This window comes from Trachurus trachurus, assembly GCF_905171665.1.
Source record: "Trachurus trachurus genome assembly, chromosome: 7".
Taxonomy (NCBI): domain Eukaryota; kingdom Metazoa; phylum Chordata; class Actinopteri; order Carangiformes; family Carangidae; genus Trachurus; species Trachurus trachurus.
In genome coordinates this window covers 23351524-23377583 of record NC_139901.1, presented here as the reverse complement: position 1 = coordinate 23377583, position 26060 = coordinate 23351524, and the positions used below count along the sequence as shown (strand labels likewise).

Below are 26060 nucleotides of genomic sequence, written 5' to 3'. Positions count from 1 at the left end.
ATGGATAATCAGGGCTGAATGACTCAGCTGATTTCAATTCAAAAGACCATCAATGATGCATGGTGGATTAATAATATGAGTGTACATTTGTCCTGACTAGACCTTAGCTAATTAAGAAAAGCTTCATAAACCTCAGGCTTTCAAATTTCCTTGATTGTAATGATTAGTAGTTATTAGGACTGTGACACTGGACAAGAACTTTAAATAAATGGTACATTCTGACTATATTCTATTTCTGTGGTGAATTTGTACACGTCCTGGCAAATGCAGCAGGATAATTAGCAGTATAATTTCCTCGTTTACTTCCTTTTTTCTTGTGGGTGGACGTTTTCAGACTGCAGCTTCACAGGGAAATATACCCCTACGCTCATAAAAACAGGTGGTGACATGATTTCTTTTGGCGTTTACTGACAAGAAATGTTAAAAAGATCAAAAAAAAGCATAAAATCTTCATATTAAAATGAAAGGCAGTTAAATGCAGGTTTTTGTGTTCATTTCAATAATGATATTGAAACTAATTACACCACTTTCTCCAGCAGTGAGATGGGAGACTTGTCTCTTTGGGCAAGTAAAACCACACTGATCAATATGTGATGTCTGCAAGAGGTGAAGCCATTACGTTCACTGGTTGAACGTTTAATAATAAAATAGCCAATTTATTCAAACTGATTTTAGTCTGGTCATGTACAACCCACGGCCAAATGTAACAACAAGGTCATATTTTATCTCTGAGGACTGTCCAAAGTCATTCTCAGAAATGTAGGAAACTGCCAACTTAAGCTGAAATGTGACGAATGGAGATGAAGCAGGTTTGAGAAAAGGTAAATAATATCACCTCTCTTAAAATGCACTGATGAACTTCATTGAACTTCACACATTTTTGTATAGCATGCCTGTGTACACTGTCTTTTGGCATTTGTATTGATTTGCATTTATATGGGCTTGTGAGTAAGTCAATGACACATGGAAATGTCTCCACGTGTTGTTGAAACTGAGCTTATTCATTCTTTATATTAACAAAGGTTGAAATTACCATGTTTAGTGTGAATGGGGTTGTTCAAAGAAATGAACCCACTAAGACTTGTTGTCACCCGACTCTGCAGTTCCTCTCCTCTCTGAGGAGCCTTTTAGCATCTGTGTTTTGGTTTTATGGCCTGCTTTGTTACCATTTTGATTCACTCTCATCTACAGACCAATCAGACAGTTTATTAACTGTTGAACAAATATTCATCATCACTACACCACACAGTGCTTCTCTCCCCTAAGCATAATAGCACACACATTTATTAAGAACACCTTGCAAAAAGAAGTGTGTGATATTGCAATTATGGGGAACATGAAATGCAGGCGCCAGAACACCTGCAACATTTCTACATTTACCATAATCTCTTATGGGAGACATAAAGACAGTGATTACTGGACATAAATCTGCCTGGTTGCTGTTGATCAGTTTCTACTGGATGTACGTATAAATGGTAACTGCTTGTAAACAAGACCACTTTATCAATTTTACAAGGTGATAATATGACAGTGTTGTGTTTGCTGTCCCCAACTGGTTGTAAAAACAGTTACTGTAAGTTTTTCATCGATTTCATAATTCATGAACTCTATGCTGCTCTGTAAATAAGCACATAGACAAACAAACAAACAAATAAACATGGCAGAATAAAAAACTAAAACAGGCAATTAATCACAATAAAACAATAAAACAGTGAAATAGTGCCACAGCATGTCTCTCTGTGTGTTCTCCAGTATGTTTCTACCTTTAATGGAGGAGCGTTTGGGCAGTATAGTCACTGCTCCCACCGCTACGTCTTCAAGCTGGTGGATGGGACTGCTCTTGGACCCCCAGCTGTCAGATCCAATCCAGAGGAAATGACCCACCTGATTGGCCCGCTTGGTGGCATTGAGAACTCCCCTGCAAGGACACCCATGTGTGAATTAGAACAGAGTACAAGAGGCGTTTGCAATCTAATATCTATTACAAAAAGGCACAGCTGGCTTTAAGGAGCTGTTTGGGCATTTCAGCCCTGTCATGTACAGTTTTTCAACTAGTCTTCTCATTGAAGGTGAGAAAGAACAGAGGGAAACTGCTGTTTTTGAGCTGTATTGAGCTCCATGTTTGGTTTTTTGTTGAGCAAATATTTTATTTTCTTCTATAACTTGAAGATAACTGTGATAAGTATAGGCCGTTACACTCATCTCTTCCTTTTACCTTACCTCCTTCTATCACATTCTGAAGTTACAGGTAGTAAATGTTTGATTCTGTGTTTCTTTACACAAACATTTCCCAAGGGGCATTGTAAATGAAACAATATCTCTGTTGCTTTGTTGCCATCTGTATTCCCACTTCTCCTCTAAGGCATGCTTGTGTTTGTGTACTTGAGGTGTGTTTGTGTAGCAGACATCCTGTGCGCATGGTAAATCTGTGCCTCCAGCCTGTCTTCAGGAGCCGCTACTAAGAGATTAAAGACCTGAACATGGCAAGTCATCAAGACGCCAGAGCGACATGGATAGAGCCAGAATGTGCCGCGCTCCTCACCGTATGTCTTCCTCGCTGGCAAAAATGACGACTGCCCGCGAGTGCTGCGTTTCCAGCAGTTGTTGGATGGCTTTGTCATAATCCTCCAGCTTGGGGTTGTGGGGAATTTTCAAAGACTGGGCGATGCAGATTCCACCTTTTAATGGGAGAGGAGTAAGAAACGATAAGGCCTCTGGGATGATCTCACCCATTCATTCATTCTCACTCACAACCGCTCGCACACGCGCATTCACACACAAAAGCCCGAGGTCACAATAGCTGCCTTTTTTTTCTATGGAAATCTCACCCGTATGGAAACGGAAAACACATCTAAACACAATAGTGAGATTTTGATGATGCTGTCATGCTTGCTATAGTGTCTAAATGATGCTCTCACAGCGTATATATACTGTACATTTACATTTTGGCAATGATATGCAAACCACAGCAGCATGCAATATAACACCCAAACTGCGCCCTCCGACTGAGCAACGGCATCATTTCACAGAGAGTTATAAACATATCTGCTATAACAAATCCAATAATCCGCGCCAACAGGGACATAAAGCTACAGATTTCATATTAAGTATTTGGGAAAATCCAACTGCTTCCCATTGACTTTTCATTCAAAGCTATTATCAAACATCTCTTGTTGGACCCTGAACCAATCAGATAGCACAGCAGGCAATAACAAACAAAGAGGATATTAATATTGACAATAAATCATTCTCAGACAGGTCACCACTAATGAGTTTTTACAGGATGAAGGGTACTGATTGCTTCCGTGCACTGCTAAATTGTAGCTAGATACTGTATTTGGCTCAGTATATTATTGCAATTGGCTTTTGACAGATTGCAAGGTATTGTTATCTTCAGGGTTTTATTCAACAGCTCATTATCAGGTAGGAAGGCAAAATTACATCTTTCTCGAAAACAAAAAGTGTAATAAAAGAGTTTTTGCTTCGCTCTGGTATGATTATTATAGGTGTGAAGGACAAGCTAACCTTTCAAGTACTTCAGATAAACAGATAATACGATCACCTGTGCAAGAGAACATACTAACTAATGTAGGTCTAGGCTGAGGCAGCGGCCTGAGTCAACAGTAAGGCTCAACACAAACCAATTAAAATTTCTCCCACTCAAGCATTTTAATAGCCTACCCAATAACCTTTGAATTTCCCTGAGTAGACAGAGAAATGGAAGGAATCTCCTAATTGCCAGTCTCCTCAGGCTCATTACTTTGATATAAACAGCTTTTAGCTGGCAGATCACACATCTCCAGTCATGGTTTACTGTGGCATTTCTAAAGGCAGACGATAGCAAAATGACAACTGCTGAACCTCCTCTTAGCTATCCGTATTTCTAATACCAGCAGGCAGAATTAGGAATATTGTTTTGATGTGAGAAAACAGTCTGGGATGGTTGACGTTATCCTCGCTAAGTGGACTACACATGAAAAAAAAAAGAAAAACACAGAGATCCCGCCAATGGCCTTGTTTCTCAAGGGTTTGTGGTATCCTGTTAAAGTGAGATGGGCTTGGTGTCATTTGTGCTGAGCAGCCAGTGTTGCACGTCTCCAAGGAACGGCACTTAAGCTCCGCTTCAGTACAGAGATTTAGGTTGATTTCAGCCAGAAAATCCTACAGTCCAATCCTACACTGCACTTCAAGATTTCTGTTTTTAGAAAACCAGAGCTGTTTAACATCTGATTCTGCCACATTAGCAGCAGCTTTCAGCGCCAGGGGGCCAGTAAGTCTGCAGGTACAGTACTGTAGTATCACACAGACACACACTCTCGCTCCAGAGAGGAAGGAAATGATGAACTCATATTATGCCGAGAACTGAAGTCTCATGAAAATACATTAACTCTATTACAACAAAACCCCTTCAGGCTTGTGTGAGGACTTATGATCGTCTTGAACAGAAATATTATAGGTCAACACAGTCAATAATACAGATGGAGACCACAGGAGCCACTGATGAAGATAAGAAGCATTTGGCGCAAATCCCATCTTCAGAGAGAGAGACAGAGAGCACCAGAGCTGAACGTGCTGCGAGCTTTAGGACTGCCCTAAAGGATGCAGATCGCTCGTTGTGCAGTGGTATAGGCTAAATTATTGAATGCCTGCAGAATACCTCATCTGTCAGTCCGTCAGATGGCCAGTCAGTCTTTTTGTTGGGGAGGCAGGTGTGATGGAAATACAAGTGCTGTATCTGTGTGCTGTGCTGTGGGTCGGACTGCCTTCACCTGTCACTGGAAGGTGTTGGGGCGGACTGGAGAGAGTCCTCGAAAAAGAAACTGTGGGTTAAAAGAGGAGCCGCGTGTCTGTTTTGGCTGGCGGAGACGTGACGTGATGCGAGACAGATAAATGTCAGGCTGTGTGGGAAAAGACTGTGTGTTTTATTCCAACTTGTTGAAGTCTCATCCAAGAAATAGGATTGTGTGGTGATGCTGTACTGTCGAGCTGTCACTTAGGACCAGTGAAGAGTGAGGATGACATGTGTGCTTTTTAAAATTTCTGCTTAAGTGAGATGTGCTTGCTCTGTGACACTGAATTCTTTAGCTGGACCTCATTCATTTACCTATGATCCCACAACATTACATCAAAAATATACACACGGTGAACCCCTATAGCCTCTGCTCCGCATTTGATTAATATATCAAAGACAGTTTAATGATTGTGACGGCTAAATTCATCAGGTCTTGGAAGTTCTCCACTTATCTGTCGGAGTGCCACAGGTCATGCCCTGCATTAACTGCTTCAATTATTCATCCTCGGTGCCCTCGCTTCTAAAAATGCACTTCAGGGCGAAGAATCCAGCTTTGCCATTTTGCTTAGTGAAATACAAATCCCTTTAAATTAGAGCCTCTTGATGGATTTGACCCCCCACCTGCCATACTCAACACCCTCCAAACACAAACCTCCAGGGGATCCATAATGCTGCAATTATATTTATCACCTCGACAGCCAAAAGGCCGACCTGCTCCCTCCCGTCTCCCTGCCTGAGCATGTGGGAGCACATCAAAATGGGCTGACATGCAGCTGACATTCATATTCGGCGTCTGTGTGCCCTTGCGTATCCTACACGCCCTTCCTCACCGCTGCTCTGGGATTTAACAATGTTGAGGGGTCATGTACAAATATCATGGTCTATTTTATGGGTTTTTTCAGATGCATTAGGCTGTGTCCATCTCCATAGTCTGTTCCTACTGCTAAATACTAGCGCTATCCTTTGCTGGCAGATATTTTCTTTCCCCCCCTCGGTGCTCAGACTTGATCTAAGGACGCATGGTGTTGGCAACTTGCTGCAATCAATTCCACAGTGATATTTTGTGGGAGGTTTTTCCTCAAATGCATGGCTTTTTTATCAAATGGGAAAACTGAACTCCATCACTCTGGCTGGAGTCCAGACAGACACAGAAAAATACAAACAAGATTAATCTCTGCCAGCTTCACCTGCAGCCAGGATGAAGGTGCACAATGGAACAGTGCCTATACAGGAGAGGGAAAGCACAGAGCTAAAAAGAAAAAACAGAAAAGGAAAAAAAAGATCAATACGGGCCGACCATCACTCTGGTCTCAGCTTGGGGTAATGGGCAGCCATATTGCATTAGTCCACTAGATGGTTCTCCTTGAAGTGTTGGAGCGAGAATCCTACTAATGCATCTGACATTTCACTGCAACCGAACCGAGCAGCCACAAAAAACGTCTCAAGGTCCCATTGATCAACTTGCAGGGATGCTGCAACAAAATCCACCCAACAATGTTGTGTTTTGCTCCGCAATTTAGCAATTCCATGAACAAAATCCCATAACACACTTACAGCATTTTTCCGGATATTCCCTCTCCTATTCACTAAGATGTTCTTCAATTCAATCCATTCCCGTCAGCTCTGCACAACCGCTTCCTCCGAGTGAATTCTGTGAATGTATAGCTGTGCTATTACATAATTATTGTGTGTATTAAAGATAAGATGCCTTGGGTAAAGGAGGCTTCTTCTTTTTTTGAAAAGAAATAATTCCCCATTTGTATATGAATACAAAATATTGCAAGTGACTGCAGCTCAGAAGCAACAGGATGAGTCAACCACAACAATGGCTTATGATTTCATACTCCTTGTGTAGCAGTTCAGGAGTCATAATAATATCAGTGTGTTTACTGCTTTTTGCAAAGGGGAAAAGGAGAAATATATCTGAGAGAAGCAGCTGGAAGAGGCTGCATTTATCACATGATATAAGATGAAGTGAAACTTCCAAAATAAGCCTTAAAGCTTTTTCTCGTGTGCTCTTACACAGACTTCGTGCTCTCTCTCGCTCTGTCTCTCTTTATGTCGATGCAAATTATGCAGCCACAAACAGCTTCTTAAAGCTTTAATGAGTGATCACATTGGACACGAATGCACACAGATGAAAAATGCATGCTGAACTTTCTGATCGGTGCCTGTGGGATGTCATTAGCTTTGCTCATTTTAGAGGTTTCCACACATTAGTCTGTTAGAAGAGACTGGGATCTGCAGATTTACAGGAAATGGATTGGGATTGAAAGAGGTGAAGGTGGCAAAATACTCCGTCCTGGTATCATGAGTTGCTTGCGCAGATGTGCTATCACGGGTAATGGAGGGTAATTTTTCAGGCCAAGGTAACATTTGTCCTCAAGTGATTCGTTCAAAAAGATGGAAAAGGAATTGGACAGGTTTTGGACACAGGGCCATTACCAACTGTTCTGCATTAAAAACCTTCTTCCAATCATCCAACATGATTGCAGTGATCCTTGTCCTGTCTCTACAGACTTAAACACTGCACAATAGGCCACATGATTTGACAAAGATAGCTTAGCCATTGTACTGTCTCCTCCTGGCTACAGAAATGACTGCTGATTCACAATACATGTACCACAAAATGCCAACAACAGCATCTATGTGGAAAAAGCAGGTGAGTCAAGCGTGTACACAATTTCCAGTCCAGTTGAAGGCAAAATCACAACACCTAGTCTGACTGCAAACCTCTGTTACACTGTAAGTTCTCTCCAAGACACTCACCCTAACCCCAGCAAGGGCAAATGTAAACATAACAGCGTGATTGTTAGGCCTGAAAGACTTTTAAAAAAAAAGAAAAGAAACGGCACTAATGTTACATCACAGTAGCCAGGAAACATGACTAATTCTAATAGCTTACTTTCTAGACCAGTCAGAGTTCAGCTCTCTCTGTGTAATCATGTGGTTTCATAGACAAATGCCCTAAGATGTTCACCAGAGAAGGCAGGCTTCTCTTCTAAAAAGACAAAATATCTAAAACCCTGCTGCTTCATACACATAACTGGACCAGAGTGGTTTGAACTGACCATAAAGCTGACTGTCATCATTAACATCCTCAGAGCCTGGCACTCTCACTAGCAGGGATAAAAAATGAGGTTGAGTGAAACAGAAAAAGGCAGAGCATAAAACAAAACTCTCCCAAATGACCAGTTGCCAGGCCACTCTCTCTCTCTCTTTCCTCTGTGTTGGCCAAAGACACATTAGAAAAAAATCTGACAATTGCTTTACTGAGTTCGTAAGCTGAGATGGTTATATCTTAAAAAAAAAGAAAAAAAAAGAAGAGTGACATGGGTAAAGGCATTGCTCATTACATGGCATATTCTCTAAAAGCTGTTTCGCTGTCTATGTTTCCAGTAACACTCCACAACTCACTGGGGAACAGAAGCAGAAGTTGCCAAACAGATCAATAATTCATCCACCGAAAACAGATTTTACAATGAACTGGAAAACTGAACCATCTCTGGATCTAAACCAAAAGCGCACAATTTAAACGCGACAAATACACTGAAAAAAAAGAAAAGAAAAAAGATACACTGCAAAAACTCAAAATCTTACCAAGAATATTTGTCTTATTTCTAGTCAAAACAAATCTCATTATACTTAAAATAAGACCCATCACATTAAAAAGTAGCTTGTTTTTAGACTCATTTTACTTCTTTCAAGCAAATCTGATAAAAAAAAAAAAAATCTGATAGTGGAGCAAGTTTTTCTTCCTTATTACAAGCACAAAAAACCTGCTTTCACTGGCAGATTTCTTTACTTATTACAAGTAAAAATTTGTTTGTAACAACTAGACATTTTGACAAGAAATAAGACAAATATTCTTGGAAAGATTTTGAGTTTTTACAGTGTAATGTTAATTTTATGTGATGCCTATAACTGATCACCTTTCCTTACCTGCTTCTTTGGAGAGTTGCGTGAAGGCCTCTACTCCTTTCTCCCCATAGCTGCCCTCTGAGGCGATGGTGGAGACGTAAGACCAGCCCAGCGCCTGGATAATGTCCACCATGGCCTGGGCCTGGAACGAGTCTGGAGGAACCACCCGCGAGAAGAAGTCATAGCGTCTGTCGTCACTCAACTCCGGGGCTGTTGACGCATAGCTGATCTGCGGGATCTTGAAGGAGAAGAGATGGGGGGTCGGAGAGAGAGAGGGAAGGAACGTTTTACTCATTTGCCGGTGGTACTCTGGTGGCAGCATCATATTTGGCTTCTCTGGTGACAGTTCTGACAAATCACATTTTTAAATGACCATGTCTGACATGACTTAATATCCACTGCACATTGCATTAGATTTGCTCTCTGCTATTTCATTTGACAGTTAAATGTATGCATCATACGCCCTCAATGCAACATATGATAGATTTAATTTAATTCAATTTATTTATTTAAGAAAGAAGGGACACAGATATGACAATCACAGTGATTACCCGGGTGAACTATTTTTGAAGGCTTTGGGAAATACACTTTCTTGCTCCAAAAAAGATAAGAAAATTGATAACTCTAATGTCTGTTTGCTATATACTGTGCAAAGCTACCTCCAGCTGCTTGTCAGCATCAAGTCGAGCTGGTTAGAAGCCTGGGGGACATAGCTAGCTTAACTCTGTCTAAAGGGCAAAGAAAATCAGCCTACTCAGGTCTTTAAACTCATTGATTCACAGTTTGTGTTGTCTAATCCATACAAAAAGCTGTAAATGAAAGTTTAAAGTTGAAATCAATTCACATTTGTACATAAGGTTATGTCCCAAACTATCTCTTGGTCAGTGATTCCCTCTGCAAAAAACAGTAAGTAAGGAGGTCAATAAGTAAGTTAGGTTTTAGTATAGCACTGAGGGGGGAAAAAATTAAATTACTCACAATAGTACAGTAAGGTTACTGAAGATAAGACCATACAAGTCTTGTGTATAAGGAACAGAAAAACACAAAATTACAAAGTCTACACCACACAAGGAGGAGAGAGAAAAGCCGGTTTGAATAAACAGGACTTTAGCTGCCTCCTAGAGGCATCAACAAGGCCCCAGTGGAGCACCAAGGACAATCTGTAAGCCATGGGTGGAGGAAAATAAGTGACCCTGGCTTCTAGTGATTTTAAGGATGGAGAAGGTCAGAAATATACACAGGTGCATTGCCTGACCATGTAGAGCACTGAGCGCCACAACAAGCACCTTCAATGAATCCTATAAGCTTGCTGGGAAGTGGATGTGAAGAGGACATAATAGGTGTAGTGTGGGGAAGCAGTTTTTCCTTGACATTACTTTCCAGCAGCAGTGCTGTTGTCTCTGGTGTCCATGAGGATGCAACACTGGACTGTATTCATGCGAGTTGGAATTGCTTCATATTAAATCCCATTTGAATTATTATAAGTGGAATTATTCATGTTTGTCATCCATGTCTTAATTTACAGGTTTTGACACTGATCCGTAGGAATTATTATCAAAAATTGTAATGCCCATTTGCCTCCCTGCACTATGGTCTTCACACTTTAACACTTGGCACAGTTAGGAAACATGCAATCAGTGTTTTTTATTTATTTATTTTTACTCCCGTTTGTACAGGCGCTTGGGCATAAAAACCCACTAAAATTCCTCATCAGCATCAAAGATGACTACTTTGGTGACTACTTAATTGGCTTTACTAACCTCATCTCCTCCATGATAACCATCCTCTGCTTTCTTCCCTTACAACCAATTTAACAGACTTGTTGAAGGTTGAAATACAGTTGAACTATCATGTAAGGTTAAGCTTGTAAGTAACTGACTTAACTTACTGGACAAGTAAATGAGGTGAAGTAGCCTGTGGAGCCACTAGCTCTGCTACGACGCATCTCATCACTGCAGCTAATCAACTGACTCCCTGCCTATGTTGTAGCCAGCACATAGAGCCGGCATCTAAAAGCAACCAAAAAAAAACAAAACATTACATTTGAGCCTTTTGGGGGAAATGTTTGCTAGAGCTAACTAACCCCTTCTCTTAGTTAAATAAGATAAGATAAATAAGGTAAAGTGGTCAGATTGTACTGTACAGCCACATATAGACAAAGAGGTAATGCCATGAAAATAAATAATAGCTGCTGGATAGATATGAGATGAGATGAATGACTATGAATGATATGTACATTGTAATAGGCTATATATATATATATTTTTTTTTTTTTACATTTATTAGTCTTGAGAAGCAGAAACGTCTATTAAATGACACAATATGCTGCCAAGACTGTAAATTTAGGCTACTACTGTACCATGTTGACAACTTACTGCTAACGTTTTCCTCTGCTCCACTACCACTCACCGGTCGGTTCACAGTCACAATTTCCTGTTGTTGGCTTGTCACGCACTGCCCTGCTCCCTGAAGCTATAAAGTATCTACGCCACCATGGTCCTCTACATTTGAAGAATGAGCAAAGTGTTCGGGAAGATTTAGTTGATGACTTCAAGGGAGTGTGAGGAACAGCCTTCAGTAGACTGCTGAAATTAATAATCGTGTGAAACTTTATTGGATGTGTGCCTCTGCTGTGTGACTGTATAGTGGAAACACAGGAGAAGAGCTGCGGGACCTGGTCAACAGTATTGCAGTAGAGCTGTGGCTGCAGGGGATTACTAAGGGAAGGTGACAAGGAAGTTTTGAAAATATGATAGAAAAGTGTGTGTAATCATCTGTGGCTGTGGTTGTGATACAGTATATTATAGTATATTTTTCTTCAATTGATAAAAAGACAGGCCCATGGCCCTGAGCAAAGGTCATATTATTTCTGTAGCTAGAGTTTCCACTGACGAAAAGCACACAATAAGGCTGTGCTATCTGAAGCAGCAATGACCTCGTTTTCATCTGTTATTAGTTCCTGTTAACAATTATGCACAACAGACAAACAGTTTATCAGTCTTATTGAAGTAAAATGAAAGTATTGTCATCATTAATACCATCAGTAAAAAAGGTAAGGGATGCCGATATTTAGCTAACTGATATATAAAGGGAAGTGTATATGGAACAAATAGTGTGGGGCCCAGGATAGCACCCAGGGGTACACCACTGCAAAGAGCATCCGTCTGAGACATGTGGGAACCAAGCGACACAGAAAAACTTCATCTGAGAGATAGAAGGAGAACCAGTCCAGTGGGCTCTCAGACAGACACCCTCCCATTCGCTGCCTGAGTCTTTCAATCAGGACACTGTGTTCTACTGTTTAAAAAGCTGTGGTCGGATTCAGCAGCACCAAAACGGAGCATTAACCCAGATCAGAAGATATTGGAAAAGCAATATGTTGTGAGCTGACAGTGAGCTCTTTGGCAACAACTTTCTTAAAAAAAACTTTTGAATTAAAAGTAGGGTAGTTTATATATAAGCCAGTAATTGTAGTAAATGAATGGGTCCAGTTGTTTTGTTTTTTTTTCATTAAAAAGAAGCTGAGCAACTGTGTGTTTAATATAAACTAGGACACAACCAGAATGTAGGAAACTACCTGTGAGATCAAGCATAGACCAACAGAACCAACCACATTTTCAAGCATGAACACATAAATCATATGGACCTGGAGGAAGGTTTCATACAGCCACCAGATCAAATCCACATTTTGAATTTTGTACAAATCGCTCAGAGGCTCATGCTTTCCCCTTTGGGAAGAACCAGCCTCATTTTTTTTTCTCACAGTTTCCACCCTTTGTGGAAAGCTACACTAAATATCTGATGGTTGTAATGTTGTGCTTAACATACAGAGATGAGAGTGGTATCAACTTCCCATCTTAAGAACAGAAGCACAGATATGTCCCAAAGCCTCATACTGTCCCTTTACAGTAATATCAACAATAATATATATTACACATGTTTGCAATAATTTCATTTTTTCCAGTTAAAAAAACCTAGAAGTTAAAACTAGAATTTAGGTTTCTTTTAAATGCATGGATTTTAGTAACAGTGCAGGAGTGAAAACATATCTGAGACAACATAAGTGTATCAGCAATACTTTGTACATACTATTTGACAACTTTCACATCAACCTTCCTATCATTCACACCACCTTTGTTCCAATGATAAGTTGAAAGTCTGAAAACACAAGCACTTTCTTCTCAACATATCACTAATGAGTTACTGCAAAACAGTCTTCACAGCATTTTCTTTATGACCCTGAAGGCCACAGTATGCAACTTTGCTTGTTAAGTTAAACCCTGTATCTACACTTTATATATTTTTCAAAACAAAACAGAACAAAACAAAAAGCCTCAAAGTTCACTTACTTACTGGCTTTTCAGGAGCTTTTAATTCCCTCTCACAATCCCTCTTGACTTTCAAGTCCTTGAACAAAGACCAATGCACTTAAGTCACACACAGCGACGACTGAGCTGTCTGAGCAAATTCCATCCACTGAAGAAGACCATTAGATCCAGAAAGACGACTAGGTAGACCCTCAGTAGACCTTCACTCAATTCTGAATGGTGGTTGTAGTTTCATGAACACATACTTCTATACTATGTTCCATTCATTAGAAAAACACATACTAATCAATTAATTCATTATTAATCATCATCATCAACAACAACGCATAATATCAGTTCATCAGTGGTGACATAGGTAACTCAAAGTATCTCATAAAGATGTGCAGTGGAGTAAATCAAACAAGCTCTTTAGAAAGGTGCAAGATAATCGTTTTTTGTAACGTTCAGTAAATTCCTGTATAAATGGCCTGCAGGTGTTCTTCTTACCTCCAAACCTTTACATTGTTCATATTCTTAGCAAAGCTATGCAGCAGGTCTCTAGGAATATGTTGATCTGCCAGTCTAAAATATCTCAGCAACTATTGAATGGATTGCCACCACTTACATTTTCTTCTAGACTCATCATTGAGTCATAATTTTAAATCTGGTTTATCACCAACTATTTACTCGTACCTACCTTGTGTTTAGTGCAGAATAATTGGCTGAAAACAAAACTGTTCCCAAATACAGACTCAGAGAGCCAGCTACATGGCTGTAGACAACAGTGTTTTCAGAGCCAAGTGTGAAGTGAATTGTAGAGATGGTGTTATTATTCACAAAGTAAATAGCAAAATGTGCCTAAAAGCAAATTCACCCTGCATTGCACAGAATACCTCAGAATCCAGAGATGTATTTGCCCACATATTTCAAACCTCTATGTTATTTGGACTGCATCCTCCGATCGTGGTATTGTAAGATGCCATATCATAAAAAAATCTCCACATAAGCTCCAGATATCCAGATTCTTGCAAGAAACTAAAGAGGATATCAGTGGATTCTTGGGATTTTGGCACAGTGCTGGATAGTCGAATATGTCACTAATATGCATCCGCCCAAGCTGAAAATGTGCTGGAAAATCTGCAGCTTTATATCATAAACTGTTTCATAAACACCGAGATGAGAGGAATAAGGAGAGAGACTGGAGGGAAATAACGCCAAGAACAGTCTCTGGTGAATTCTTAGTTCAGACACTGAGCTGAATAAAACCTCCGACAGAAGCCTGTTGCTAACTCACAACTAACATCTGTACCACGAGCAGAGTAAATTAGCTGAGTGCAGGCACAAAATCACAGACTGCAAAAGTACATCTTCAAAAAGCTAGTAGTCTATAAGGTAAAATCATTTTTATTAAAGAAATACAGCACTAGTTTGTTGACATTGCTGCCTCATGACGTCCTAAACATCTCATCAGCGACCCCGTTTGAGGTTTTGAAACTGCAATCACATCTGGTGGCAAGTCGGGGATCAAAACGCTTATACCGTCCTTCAGACAGGCGGATGCACATGCAGGGATGTACATCATTTTCTCTTGAACTCAGTTGCAGCAGCTCCTCAAACAGTCTAATCTAAGCGCTGTATGAATGCCATCAATTTCGGTTAGCGTGATCAAAAAAACGGCCGGACACATGGGAAACACGGGAATGAGGACACTGCGGCTTGCTGATGGGATTGCTTCAACTGACAGAGTGTGAGTTATAGCTTTGACCCACAACTCAAAGGGGGTCAACTGCACAAAGCTGACAAATTGTGGAGCAGAGTAGAAGGTCAAGCTCAAGACGAATCAATATGTTTGAAGTTGCCAAAAAAAGAAAAGAAAAGAAAAAAAAAAACCCCAACCAAATAAATAAATAAATAAATAAATAAAATGCCAACTCAAAAATCAGTGACGCAATTAAACAAATCTTCACAGGTGGCGACGTAGCAGCGATGTCACATGTTAAATCGCTTCATTTCTGTCTAGACTGAGCGTACTGGGTCAAAGAGGGGAGTACAGCAAAGTAATGGAAAAGCAACAACCATAGCGATTTGCATTTAAAAAGACTCTTTCCAAAAAGCATTTGATAGAGGATCTATCTTTAACAGAGCTGCTGTAGTAATACTACCGAGTCAAAAGGTGTTATGGGTTTGAATCACGTCCCGTCTCCGCCCCAGCTGGAATAGAAAGCTGCTTGAACATTTGTCTCTCTGCAGCTTTTTTGCTGGAGGGAAACATTTAAGATGGCAATGTCTTTTTACTTTGTCCCATGGCTTGCCTTGTACCCTGTTGATATAATTTCTCAGTTTCCTTATTCCCCAGGAATCTACCTCTACTTGCAGTACAAACATCCACGTTTCCAGCCTGTGCTTTTCTTAATTACCACTTTGACCTCCAGCTAACAAAAGTGCTCGATCAAAACCTTGATTAAGAAAATGCAGAGGATTAAACCTGGATCCGGTATCTGGATTAAGGTACAAGCAGTCGCTGGCTAACTGATACTGATTACATCTATCTAACATCTTTGTGTTTTGTTTTTTCTCTCTCTGGCAAATAAAGACCCACAAATGAAGTTGAATGCAGGTTAGTAATTTAACCTCCTGCATGAAAGCAGCAAATTAAATTAAACTCCCCTTAACTTTACAACGTCTTTCCCAATAGATTAAAAGCAACAAAGTTTAACTTTTCCACTTTCTTCACAGCTGCATGATTGATTCCCATAACTGTATCAATTAAATTTAGCTCTTGTTACAACAAATTGCAGCAGATTTGACTGTCTTCAGTGCAGCTGATAACACAGAGATAATAAGGCAGAGAGAATGGATGTTTTTTATCAACGTTTTTTGAATTATTTTCTGTAAATAATTAGATTGGAATGAGTGAGAGATTATTTCCTCTTAATCCTTCCTCATTAGGAATTGGTCCTTTTCACACTCGCACTTGATTCTGCTCGTAAATCTCCTTATTTCCCGAGGAGGTTTGAGGGCTGTTCGACATGAAACATGGCGTCACTCGCGACAACATGATCTATGCTTTGGCCGCGGCAAGGTGAAAGGGTGATTGCGATGCCTGCGAGCTGTCTGCATCGACAACGACTACAATAACCACCGAGCAATCATGAGCGACTGAATTCAGGCCAAGAAAGAATGAATAACGATGCCACCTTTCAGTATCACTATTACCCAGAGCCGATGTCTGGCACCTGTCATCTACAGTATAGATCAAAGTTAGGATTGCTGAGGGTAATCGCCTGGCTTGCTCGTGAATGTATCTGGGCTGACAGGATCGATGGAAGGAAAACACAGAGGTCTGTTATAGGGGACACTGTTTTATTGATTTACCACCACAAAGTGCTACGGCCGCCCTGAGTAAAAAATCTGTTGCTGAAGTCTGAAGAAGGTTAAGAAAAACGTAGACATGGGGTGGGGAGGTGGTAGTTAGGGGCGAGGAGGATGGTAATCTGCTTACTGACATTAAATGAGAGTTTCAACCTGGGTGTTTAAGAGGAGAGGTGACTAAGCGGGGTTGTGTAAAGGTTAGACACATTCACAGTAAGTGGGAATGCCAGGCGAAGTTAATTACAGCGCCTTGGCCTTTCCGTAGCATTTTCACATACATAAGCCCACAAGCACCAGGGGCAGCCCAAAAGAAAGGTGAGAAACCGTGATGTTTGTGCTTAAACTATCCGGCGCCGCTGGTGAGAAGGTGATGATGCTGACGAACCGAGAGCGGCTCACGCAGACGCGGCCGCTCTCTCTGCTCTTTGTTTTCTCTCGTGCAGTGGATGCAAAAAGCTTTTTTTTTTAAAGAAAAATGGGCAGCATATGGCACGGCGCGAATCTCAGTCGGAGTAATGGCAACCATCTATCCTTGCCATCTGAGAGGAGGGAAGTCTGCAGATATGAAAAGACAGGCTGTCTCCACAGAAAACAGAGGGATATAACAGTCCATGGGCTCTTAAACAAAAACTTAGACCACAAATAAAAGCCATCTTTCAAGCGCAGAGCCTTTCCCTAAGAAAAGGCAGCACCGAGAAGACTCCATCAATGTCAAAAAATTCGGCACAGGGGACCAGAGGGTTGTCCAGACTGGCTTTGGTATCAATTAATCCAAGAGCAGCTCTCAGAAACACATAGCTGCAAACGAGCTGTGACTGTGAGAAATGTTTCCCATGAATGACTTCAGCTGGAGCGAGGGCAGCCAGGCAGTTCCTGTTGCAGGAATCCCTGCGCCTCTATTTGCTGCATGATTAGCTTCTAAGTATATCTTGACATCAGTCAGCTCCACTCCACTGTTTGCGACGATCTCCACGGCGACGGCGGAAATGACAGCGGGTTCTGACAGACCCGACTCTAACCCCCATGTCGACTCTGGACGGACACCAATGCGCAGATTGTCCTCGTGACACACGCACAATGACACGCGCACGCACATAAACTGTAAATATGATCCCATGAACCGGCCACACAGCCAATTTGAAAGCAATACAAGAACTACACACAACCCGCCCATGATGGAATAAATATTTCCCCACAAATAAAGAAAAAAAAAGCATCCTTCATCCCTCAAAGATTTATTTGTAGCCCCTGTGCCCCGTGTTGTAAAACTGCACCGGTCGATATTGTACAAACAAAATAATATAGTACAATAAACAGGCCTATAAAGATATTGAGCAGTTATCAAGTTTTACATCTTTCCTGTTAAATCAAAGCTCTGCAGATCAGTGGCGGTGGTGTTGGGGGTTCAGCCAGCCATTGGTTTGTATTCAGACAGCAGTGCCATTTGTTAGCAGGGCAGAGGTAATGACTGTGTCCATACATGCAACCTCAGGCTGGGCTTTGGTAATCTCTCTTCACCAGAGCACAGCACTGCCAGCACAGCTGAGGAAGCAGGGAGGAAGGGTGGGGGAAACCGACAGCTTTCCCTCCCTCTCTCTGTCACTCTCTCCCCCCTTCTCTTCCTGCCCATCTGTGTCTCTCACTCTCACTCAAACTCTCCTTTTGTGAAGGCTGCGTTTCATCACTGTGCCCTCACACAACCTGTGACTTTCAGCCTCGCTCCCCCCCCCTTTGTTCTCCGCCCCTCTGTGTGTTTCAGCCCCGTTGGAGAAAGACGAGCGAGTCTCGTCTTCCTGTGTGTCTCTCCCTCCCTCCCTGTCATCTGTCTGCATGCAGACACGCCCACACAGATGATCAACAGACACTTCCTGCCCACAGAGGTCCTCGGGCTGCCAGTTTCCCCCCAAGTCGAGACAATCTGCCCTCAGTCATTTGCTTGAATGCCAGCCAACTTTCCCCTCCTTGTTGTCATTAAGCCGCCCCCACCCCCACCCATCTCTGTATTTTCCATTTTCACACTCTCTCCTCAAAATCAAACATGTCTTTAATCGACAGTGTACCTGCAAAGTGTCCACTGCCAGTGTAAAATGTTCACACTGAATATATGCAAAAATGTTGTCATCGAATTTCCCCTGAAGTGTGATATTACATTACATTATTTCCATGCTTGCGTTTAGGGAACTTGGAGCATTTGGTCGAACCTGCATTATTGATTATTTTAAACCACATGTGAGGCGAGTAAACTGTGAACACACACCAATGACTGCCTTGTATCGCCTAATAAAACTGATATTTGGCAAATGTGTTTGCTAACAGCTGCATTAGCATTCATTTGGAGTCATGTTTCATGGCCACCTCAAGAATTTAAGTCCAATGCTCAGGCTTTAAACATCTGGTTCTTCAGTAGCTCGACACCCTGCTCTAACTAAGACAAGAGGACAGATATGGATCGTGTTTTTTTGTTTTTCCTTCTAAGAAAAGCTGCAGAGGGAAAAAAAAATGCTAAAAATGCTATGCTGATCAGAGCTGTTACAGTGAAGCAATGTGGTAAAGTTCACTAATTAAAAGACCGTGAAAGTAAAAGCAGAGGGGAACTGCAGGGCTGAGTCAGAGCTCCCTGTTCATAACTAGGAGCTGTCACTTTCCACATACACTTTCCTTTGAGCCGTTGTTAAAATGAAATATTGATTGCAGTGAAACATTGTGGTCACTGTTGAATTAAAGAATGAAGAATTAAAAGACTTGGCTGCACCGGACGATTTCAGGAAAACGATAATCTCTCACTAACCGAGCGCTTTACTTGATGATAAGATGTAACAACAATCTCTGGAAATTAGAAATGAATCGACACATTTTGAAAGAAGACTACTGTAGATACTTCTTTCTAATTCCCTCTCCGCCAAGTGCCTACTTCCTCACCAAGGCCAGCCTCGCTCGCATCACACTCCTACTATATCCCTCCTCCATTTTTCAGAGCCTGTGACTCCGGGAGGACTTTACCTGAATAGTTTATCCAGTCTGGATGTTTACAGTGTTTTTGCAGCTTTTTTTGCTGCAGGAATCACAAACACCACCCTTTTAGACTTGCCCACACCGCTGAACTAGCCGTGGTGTTACATGACAGAAAGTTAGGCTTTCATAATCCTTTATCTAACACGACCTTCCACCGTCTCCTTCTTTCCGCCCACTTCACTTTTTTCCCAGTCGATTCCCTCACCCTCCGTCTCTCCCGCTCGCTCCATGCCAGTCCCCTGGGCAGCTCCAGCGCTCGGTGCCGGGCCTGTGCTCTTGCATGGCTGCCCTGCCAGAGTGTATTTTAAGACAACCAGCATGTTTCTCCATGGGTATAGAGGCTAGGTATGACTCACAAATCAGATATTTGACCAGGAGAGCCACACAGTAGAGTAGAGCTGAGGCGTGGGAGGAAAGTGTGGATGGCTCACAAAGGGAACCTGACCGACCTCCATCTTTCCATCTGGTAAACAGACTGCTATTCCAACTCTATTGGTATTTCAAAGAAATAATCGTTTCCCGACACCTAATAGGCCTCGAAGCCTCATTGGAGGAGAGACTGTAGGCTTAACTTCCACAGTATGTTGAACCCTGTAAAGGTGCTGCGAATACATGTCACTGTTGGAGCCTACTGACTTAAAGATCATATCTTTCAAGTTAGCGTGCCACTCAAGGTTTTTTGTGCTGCCACTCATGAGAATTATCATGTACAGATCCAGTATCTCTTCAAGTCATTTTGTAAAGCTCCTTTTGACTTTCTCTGCGCACAAAGCGAGGCCCTGCAGAGAACAATGCGGCTCAGCACAACGGCCTTGATCATCGTGGCTGTGCTGCGTGCTCTCTCCAGGTGCGACAGAAACCCAACGCCGGGTAAGAATAAAACACTGCCTGTAGTTTTTATGACTGAGTGTTATCAAATGTATTCCCTTCATATCCACAGGGTCTCACATTACAGATGGCTGTATTGATTTTTCCCTGACTGCAAAGTGCACTGGACGCAGCTTTGTTATCTCTATATACCGTGTTCTTAACGGCCTGGATGATAACTTTATTTTTTTCTCTGAGAAATATGGAAGATCAATAAACCCATACTGAAACCTCTGTGTCGTTATGTGTGGAAAAACAAGGATGTTGTTTCATGACATACTTCTGAATACAAATGTACATTATATGTTTGTGATGCAGGAATCGTTGGTGTGTGCAACATCTTTACACCTCGGCTCTGCCTCATTGCTCTGTCCATTCCCAATATGGTTCTGACATATTATTCATCAAAGAACGAGCGTAGGTACATGTCTTTTTTTTCTTTTTTCTTCCACCTGCACCTGGAGCATGCAGGGTCTGACACATTCATTGTCAGTCGTGCACCTGCAACACTCTGACCTGCATCCCAATGATTCTCTCTGTACTATCGTCCCATCTCTCCCCGTATAGCTCGCTCTTCAGACTCGACAGAGCATCATCTCCGGGCCCATTTCTCCCCTAATAGCGCAGACAAATGCGGGTGAGCCTCCTCAATCTTATCTTTTCTCTCTGCCTGCTCCTCACAAAGAATTTTTTAGCGAGGCCATGTAATTACGCTCTGATCACAGCACTGGAAAATATCATAGATATCCTATTCCTTCTGTTAGTGTCTCTGAGCCCCTACTTGGTGCAATGCACTAGAGATATATGTACTGGAAAGATGCACCGGTTTAGGACAGTACAGAGCGTTTTAATGGGAAGTTCTCTGCTCGCTTGGCGCTGCCTGCAGTGCTACCTTGAAATTCTCCCTGGCTGGAGATTATCGTTTTTTTTTTTTTATCAGCAACACCTGCATTCCCATTACACACCAAATCCACAGTCAGCTAGTGTAGATCTGTGTGTCACAGAAGTTGCAAATGTGAACAAGAGTATGCATATATACAGTATGCAGATGTCTGACATACTCAGATAGCTAGAACTGCTGTGATGCCGCTTTGTTTTCGCAGATCACGCTGCACATTGTGGCGACTGTACTGTAATGATTTTCACGTATGCAATTGTCGTGTGATTTATGCAAAGCTGATACTCCTGTTTTACAGGAAATCTGCAGAATGAGCTGCTTAAACTGCCTTTCACAGTGTGATATTCACAGCCGTTGACCAGGGCTTTATATAACTGACATAACAACAAACACACATTTAAATATATAAAAAGGCAATAAAAATCCAGAGACACATTCCCGGGAAGAGTATAGTTAAAGCGAAATGGAAAAGCAAATGAAGGAATAAATGAATAAACAAATACAGAAACAGATAAAACGTTCAAAATATAGCACCATAAAAGTAAAAGTAGAAAAAAAGCTAAAATCCAAGAATAAAGCTGATAATAAAAATATAAATAAATAAAAACAATAAAAGTGATTTAAAAGAAAACAATGAGCTTGGTATGAAAAAAGAGTCTTCAAGGTAAGCCATTTCACAGTCTGCTGAGGGGCTTTATTGCGCCGAGTTTAGCTGCACAGACAGACCTGAGACTCTAACCTGCCCTCACATTAACCATCTATGGCCTGAAGCTTTTCATTGGTTGAGCTTGTTGGTGGAAGTACATATCAGCAGCCTGGGAGGCTCAGTTCAGGGCAGTAAAGTCCCTTCCCTCTGTAGTCTCAGAGTCTTGATGGCAAAACCTTTCCTCTTCTGTCTAGACAGGGGGACAGAGTACGATCCGCCGGAGGATCTCAGCGCGATACATGAGGAAATAAAAAGGACTTTGATCAAAATATTAACTTCAAATCTTGTAGCCAATGGGATGATGCTGAAATTAAGGATGGGATGGCTTCTTAATGATTAAAATTCTCACTTGTGCATTTTTAATGGTTTGGATGTTTGAGGCGACAGAACAGAGAGAGAAAATGTGAGGAAAATGAGATGTTCAATGGCCCTTATTAGTTTTGCTAATTGTTGTTTTATTGTTGTGTTTTTTTTTTAAACTAATATGGCTGTGGATAACAGTGCCAGTCTGTCACCTGCCACCTCTTTGGTTGCGACTGAAATGTCTCAACAACTATTTGATTTTGATTATGTTTTTTAATTCATGGTTTCCAGAGGATTGATCCTGCTTGGGAAACATTTTCTATGGAAGTCTATGATGCATCATAATTACTTTAGTGATCCCCTGATTCGAGGTTCATGTGATTTTGGTAACAGTTAATGGATGTATTGCCGGGAAATGTGGTACCATTAGGATGAATTACAGTCACTTTGGGGTGTGACGACTTCCTCTAGCATCATCATCAGGTCAAAACATTACTGTCATGCGTCCAGGACATATGATGTTCCCATCAGCCTCAGACACTTGTTTGGTGTCAATGAGCAAATTAGCAAATTAGAGAGACAAAATTATGAACATAGCTTACCATTATACATTATACTAATGTCATCATCTTAGCATGATGACATTAACGACAGTGACACTGCAGCCTCTCAGCGCAGCTAGCAAAGCTCTGAACTAATAGTCTTGTTAGATACTTTAGAGGCTTTACTTAAATTTAACCTTACTAACCACATTTGACTAATGACATTTAGGATCATTACTTTCTTTATTTAACATCCCAGTGGCTTTGCAGGTTTCAGCCTATTCACTGCAAATTAGGGTCACACAGCTAATTGTACATAATGGACTATGTGTTATTTTCTACCATTATACATAGGCTATCTGTTGTTTTTCATTCATCCCTGTATATTAGGAGATTTGTCTCCACTCTCCAGGCTTCACACTTGTAGGCATCCGATTGTGGTCATGTGCCGATACAGTCCTTTCACTTTGACAGAAAGTAGCCACTTTTACTATTAGTATTAGCAAAAGTTGGAATAATAGCAAATAATTATGAGTATTAGTCACCATGACTGATGTGCTCTTAAGCAGTGAGGTACAAGTTTTTGCTTCCAACTGCCCATTATGCACAGTTTATTTCATACATAAAACACTGTTTCACCCTGTCTCTGTTTGTGTTAAACAATGATTTCACTGTTTGAGTTTTGACCGGTGCTGTTTTAATCACATCGTCTTAATGCGCACACTTCTTCTGCAGTAGTTTAATGGCATCCGACTGGAAAAAAATGGTGCTGCCAGCTGTTTATCTCATGAACCCAAATCCTAATATTCAAATAACCATCTCAGAGGACAAAATGAATGAACACATTTTTCTTTTTGCATTCCTTTTGGATGGGAATCCGCCCACACTGATAGGTGGCTGGTAAAACCTTGAGGTAAAGCTTTTTAAAATCTCTGTGCGTCTACCGTCTTCCCACCCTGCGGCTCACACTGATGAGAATGATCCTGTGTCCAAGTCGTGACCTGGCCAGCCACGGGCGCTCTCCGCTTTGCTTTGTGCTGCTGGTGTGGTACATCACTGAGGGCATCTGACCTGCTAGTCCTGTCAGACACACGCTGGCTCCACCACACAGCCAGAACAATGGGCAATTGTCCACCCAGTGAACACAAGATGCTTTAGCCAGCGCTGTACTCAATAATCTGCCAAGTCCGGACGAACTGGACACAGTCTTTTGGATAGAGCTATTCCGTGTAAACAGACTCCCATTCTCACCGAGATCATGATTCATCAGAGAAAAGTGTCTCGACTAATGGGCCGAGAAGATTTATGTGGAATGTGTTTTTGTGTCACGCACATTTCACATAACTTCCACTCGCAGCGAGACAAAGTGTCAGAAGGCTGCACACTGACATGTATTTCAGAGCCAGAATCAGAGATGCGCAACAGACGCCAGATCAGACAATTACCCCCAGACAAGTTAACCAGCCGAAACAGGATGGGGCCCAGTTGAATACAATGCAACTGTCACACACCACCACTGAAGGGTTATCTTTATTTTCAACAATAGCACTAATATGCATCTTCTTGAAAAAGCTCATGAGGATCTCATGTCTGATAATATCACAACCTGTCAAATGAGCTGAAGTAACACAAACATAACATCTTAAATATATATATATATTTAGAAAGTCTGAAACTGAGGCACTTAAATTTCCTGGTTCATTGATCCTCGAGAATAATCAAGAAAATATGAAATGTGCTGATCTATTTAAATAGTTCACGGAGACTTTAAATCCACAGTTTGTGTGTTTCAAGAACTTTGGGAAGTGTTTCAGACAGTAATCCAAATACATAAAACATAAAAAAAAAGAAATGATGACAGGGTTGAGGGAAGAAAAAATTCCTCTGGAGCAGTATTGAGGTTGCATCCACGCAGACTTGAATTGAGGCAAGATAGTGTTACGCAAACTGCATACTGCATGTTCTAAAAGGAAAACGTTAACATAATCACTGTAGGGGTGAACCAGTGCATGAAAACACATCAAAGTCCTGTGGTAAACTAGGCTGTTCCAAGCCACTGATGCTATGGCCAGCAGAGTGAGTGGTTTTAAGTGCTTTGCATTTATTTAGTTCTTGACTTAATGTTCATTAGAAAACATTCAAAACCATATGTGTGGATGGGTTCTCCAAATAAATAAATAAAAAAAACTCAGATGTGTTTCCAACTGTGCACAGGAACTGGAAAATTGGGTGAGCACAGAGAGCGTAGGATTATTGCAACCCTAAAACACACACACACACACATGTATTTTTGTCACTTACGAGGACATTGCATTGATGTACTTCATACCCGGAGGCTTTAGTCTAACCTTGACCGTAACCACATGTCTAACCTCAACCCTTAACCCAGTCTCTATACCTAAGCCTTAACCACAAAACAAGTCTTAAGGTTAACCCTTCGTGGACCATGGCCCCAGAGGACAGACGAGCGATTAATGCAAGCAAGGACACACTCACATGGACATCAAACCCAAGTATCCTAGTCCTCCACATTAATCAACGCAGTCTATTGTTTGTGCCAGCTCTCCAGAGCAACCACACACACACACTCAACGTTTTTGAGATCAGGTGTCACAGTTGACATAATCACTGGAGCTGCTCTGCCACTTCAACAGAAACAATTGTTGTTTTGCTAAAAAAAAAAAAAAAAAAATTCCTGGACAGATTACCTTGATTTATCTGAACCTGCCTAACTACAGCTCTTAGCTGTCAAATAATACCTCCAACTAATGGAAGTGTTTCATTGGGACTGTGCAAATGAAATGCAAAAACAAACCTTTAGTCCTCCTGAATTTGATATGTATTTAGCATTTTTCCACTGGCAGGAGGCGCATGTTTTTCAAAACCAAACGCCTACACAACTCTCCTGGCAAATATCACATCAGATTGGCCTTTGACCTCCAGGTAGAGAAGAGCTGAAAGCTCTATGCATAATCTACTGTTGAATGACATGTTATTGATCTGCTTGGCCTCACCGTGAGCCACATGCGAGTGCTCCAACACTGATAAGGCAGTTAAAAAACACTACATTCAGTCATTGATAGCTCTTGTCCAGTAGTCAATTGTCATTTAAGCAACCTTATTTGAAAGGAGAGCGCTTCGTTAATTTGCAGAATGTCAATGGTGATTGAGGTCTTCCCCCAAATCAATGTAACTGTCACATGCAGCCGTTTCAGAGAGCACTTGAAATCCGGTGGGATTTGCATCTGAAAACAGTAATCCTGTCAACTGATTTTTTATGTATGCTCTGGCTGCTGCAGCACAGTATACTTTTCAAGCTCAAAAGAACAGAGGCACACAA

The 26060-nt window shown here is 41.4% G+C and overlaps 1 protein-coding gene across 1 annotated transcript in view; it reads right to left on the bottom strand.

Annotated features, from left to right (window-relative positions):
* The window catches only part of LOC310989268 (metabotropic glutamate receptor 7-like), a gene marked incomplete at both ends in the record, with an annotated part of 62019 nt that overhangs the window by 25551 nt on the left and 10408 nt on the right, over positions 1-26060 (bottom strand). Inside the window, 3 exons of the mRNA XM_083976267.1 lie at positions 1764-1918; positions 2543-2678; positions 8735-8942. Of these exons, the coding sequence (XP_083832393.1) occupies positions 1764-1918; positions 2543-2678; positions 8735-8942 (499 nt within the window). The remainder of the gene's footprint in view (positions 1-1763; positions 1919-2542; positions 2679-8734; positions 8943-26060) is intronic.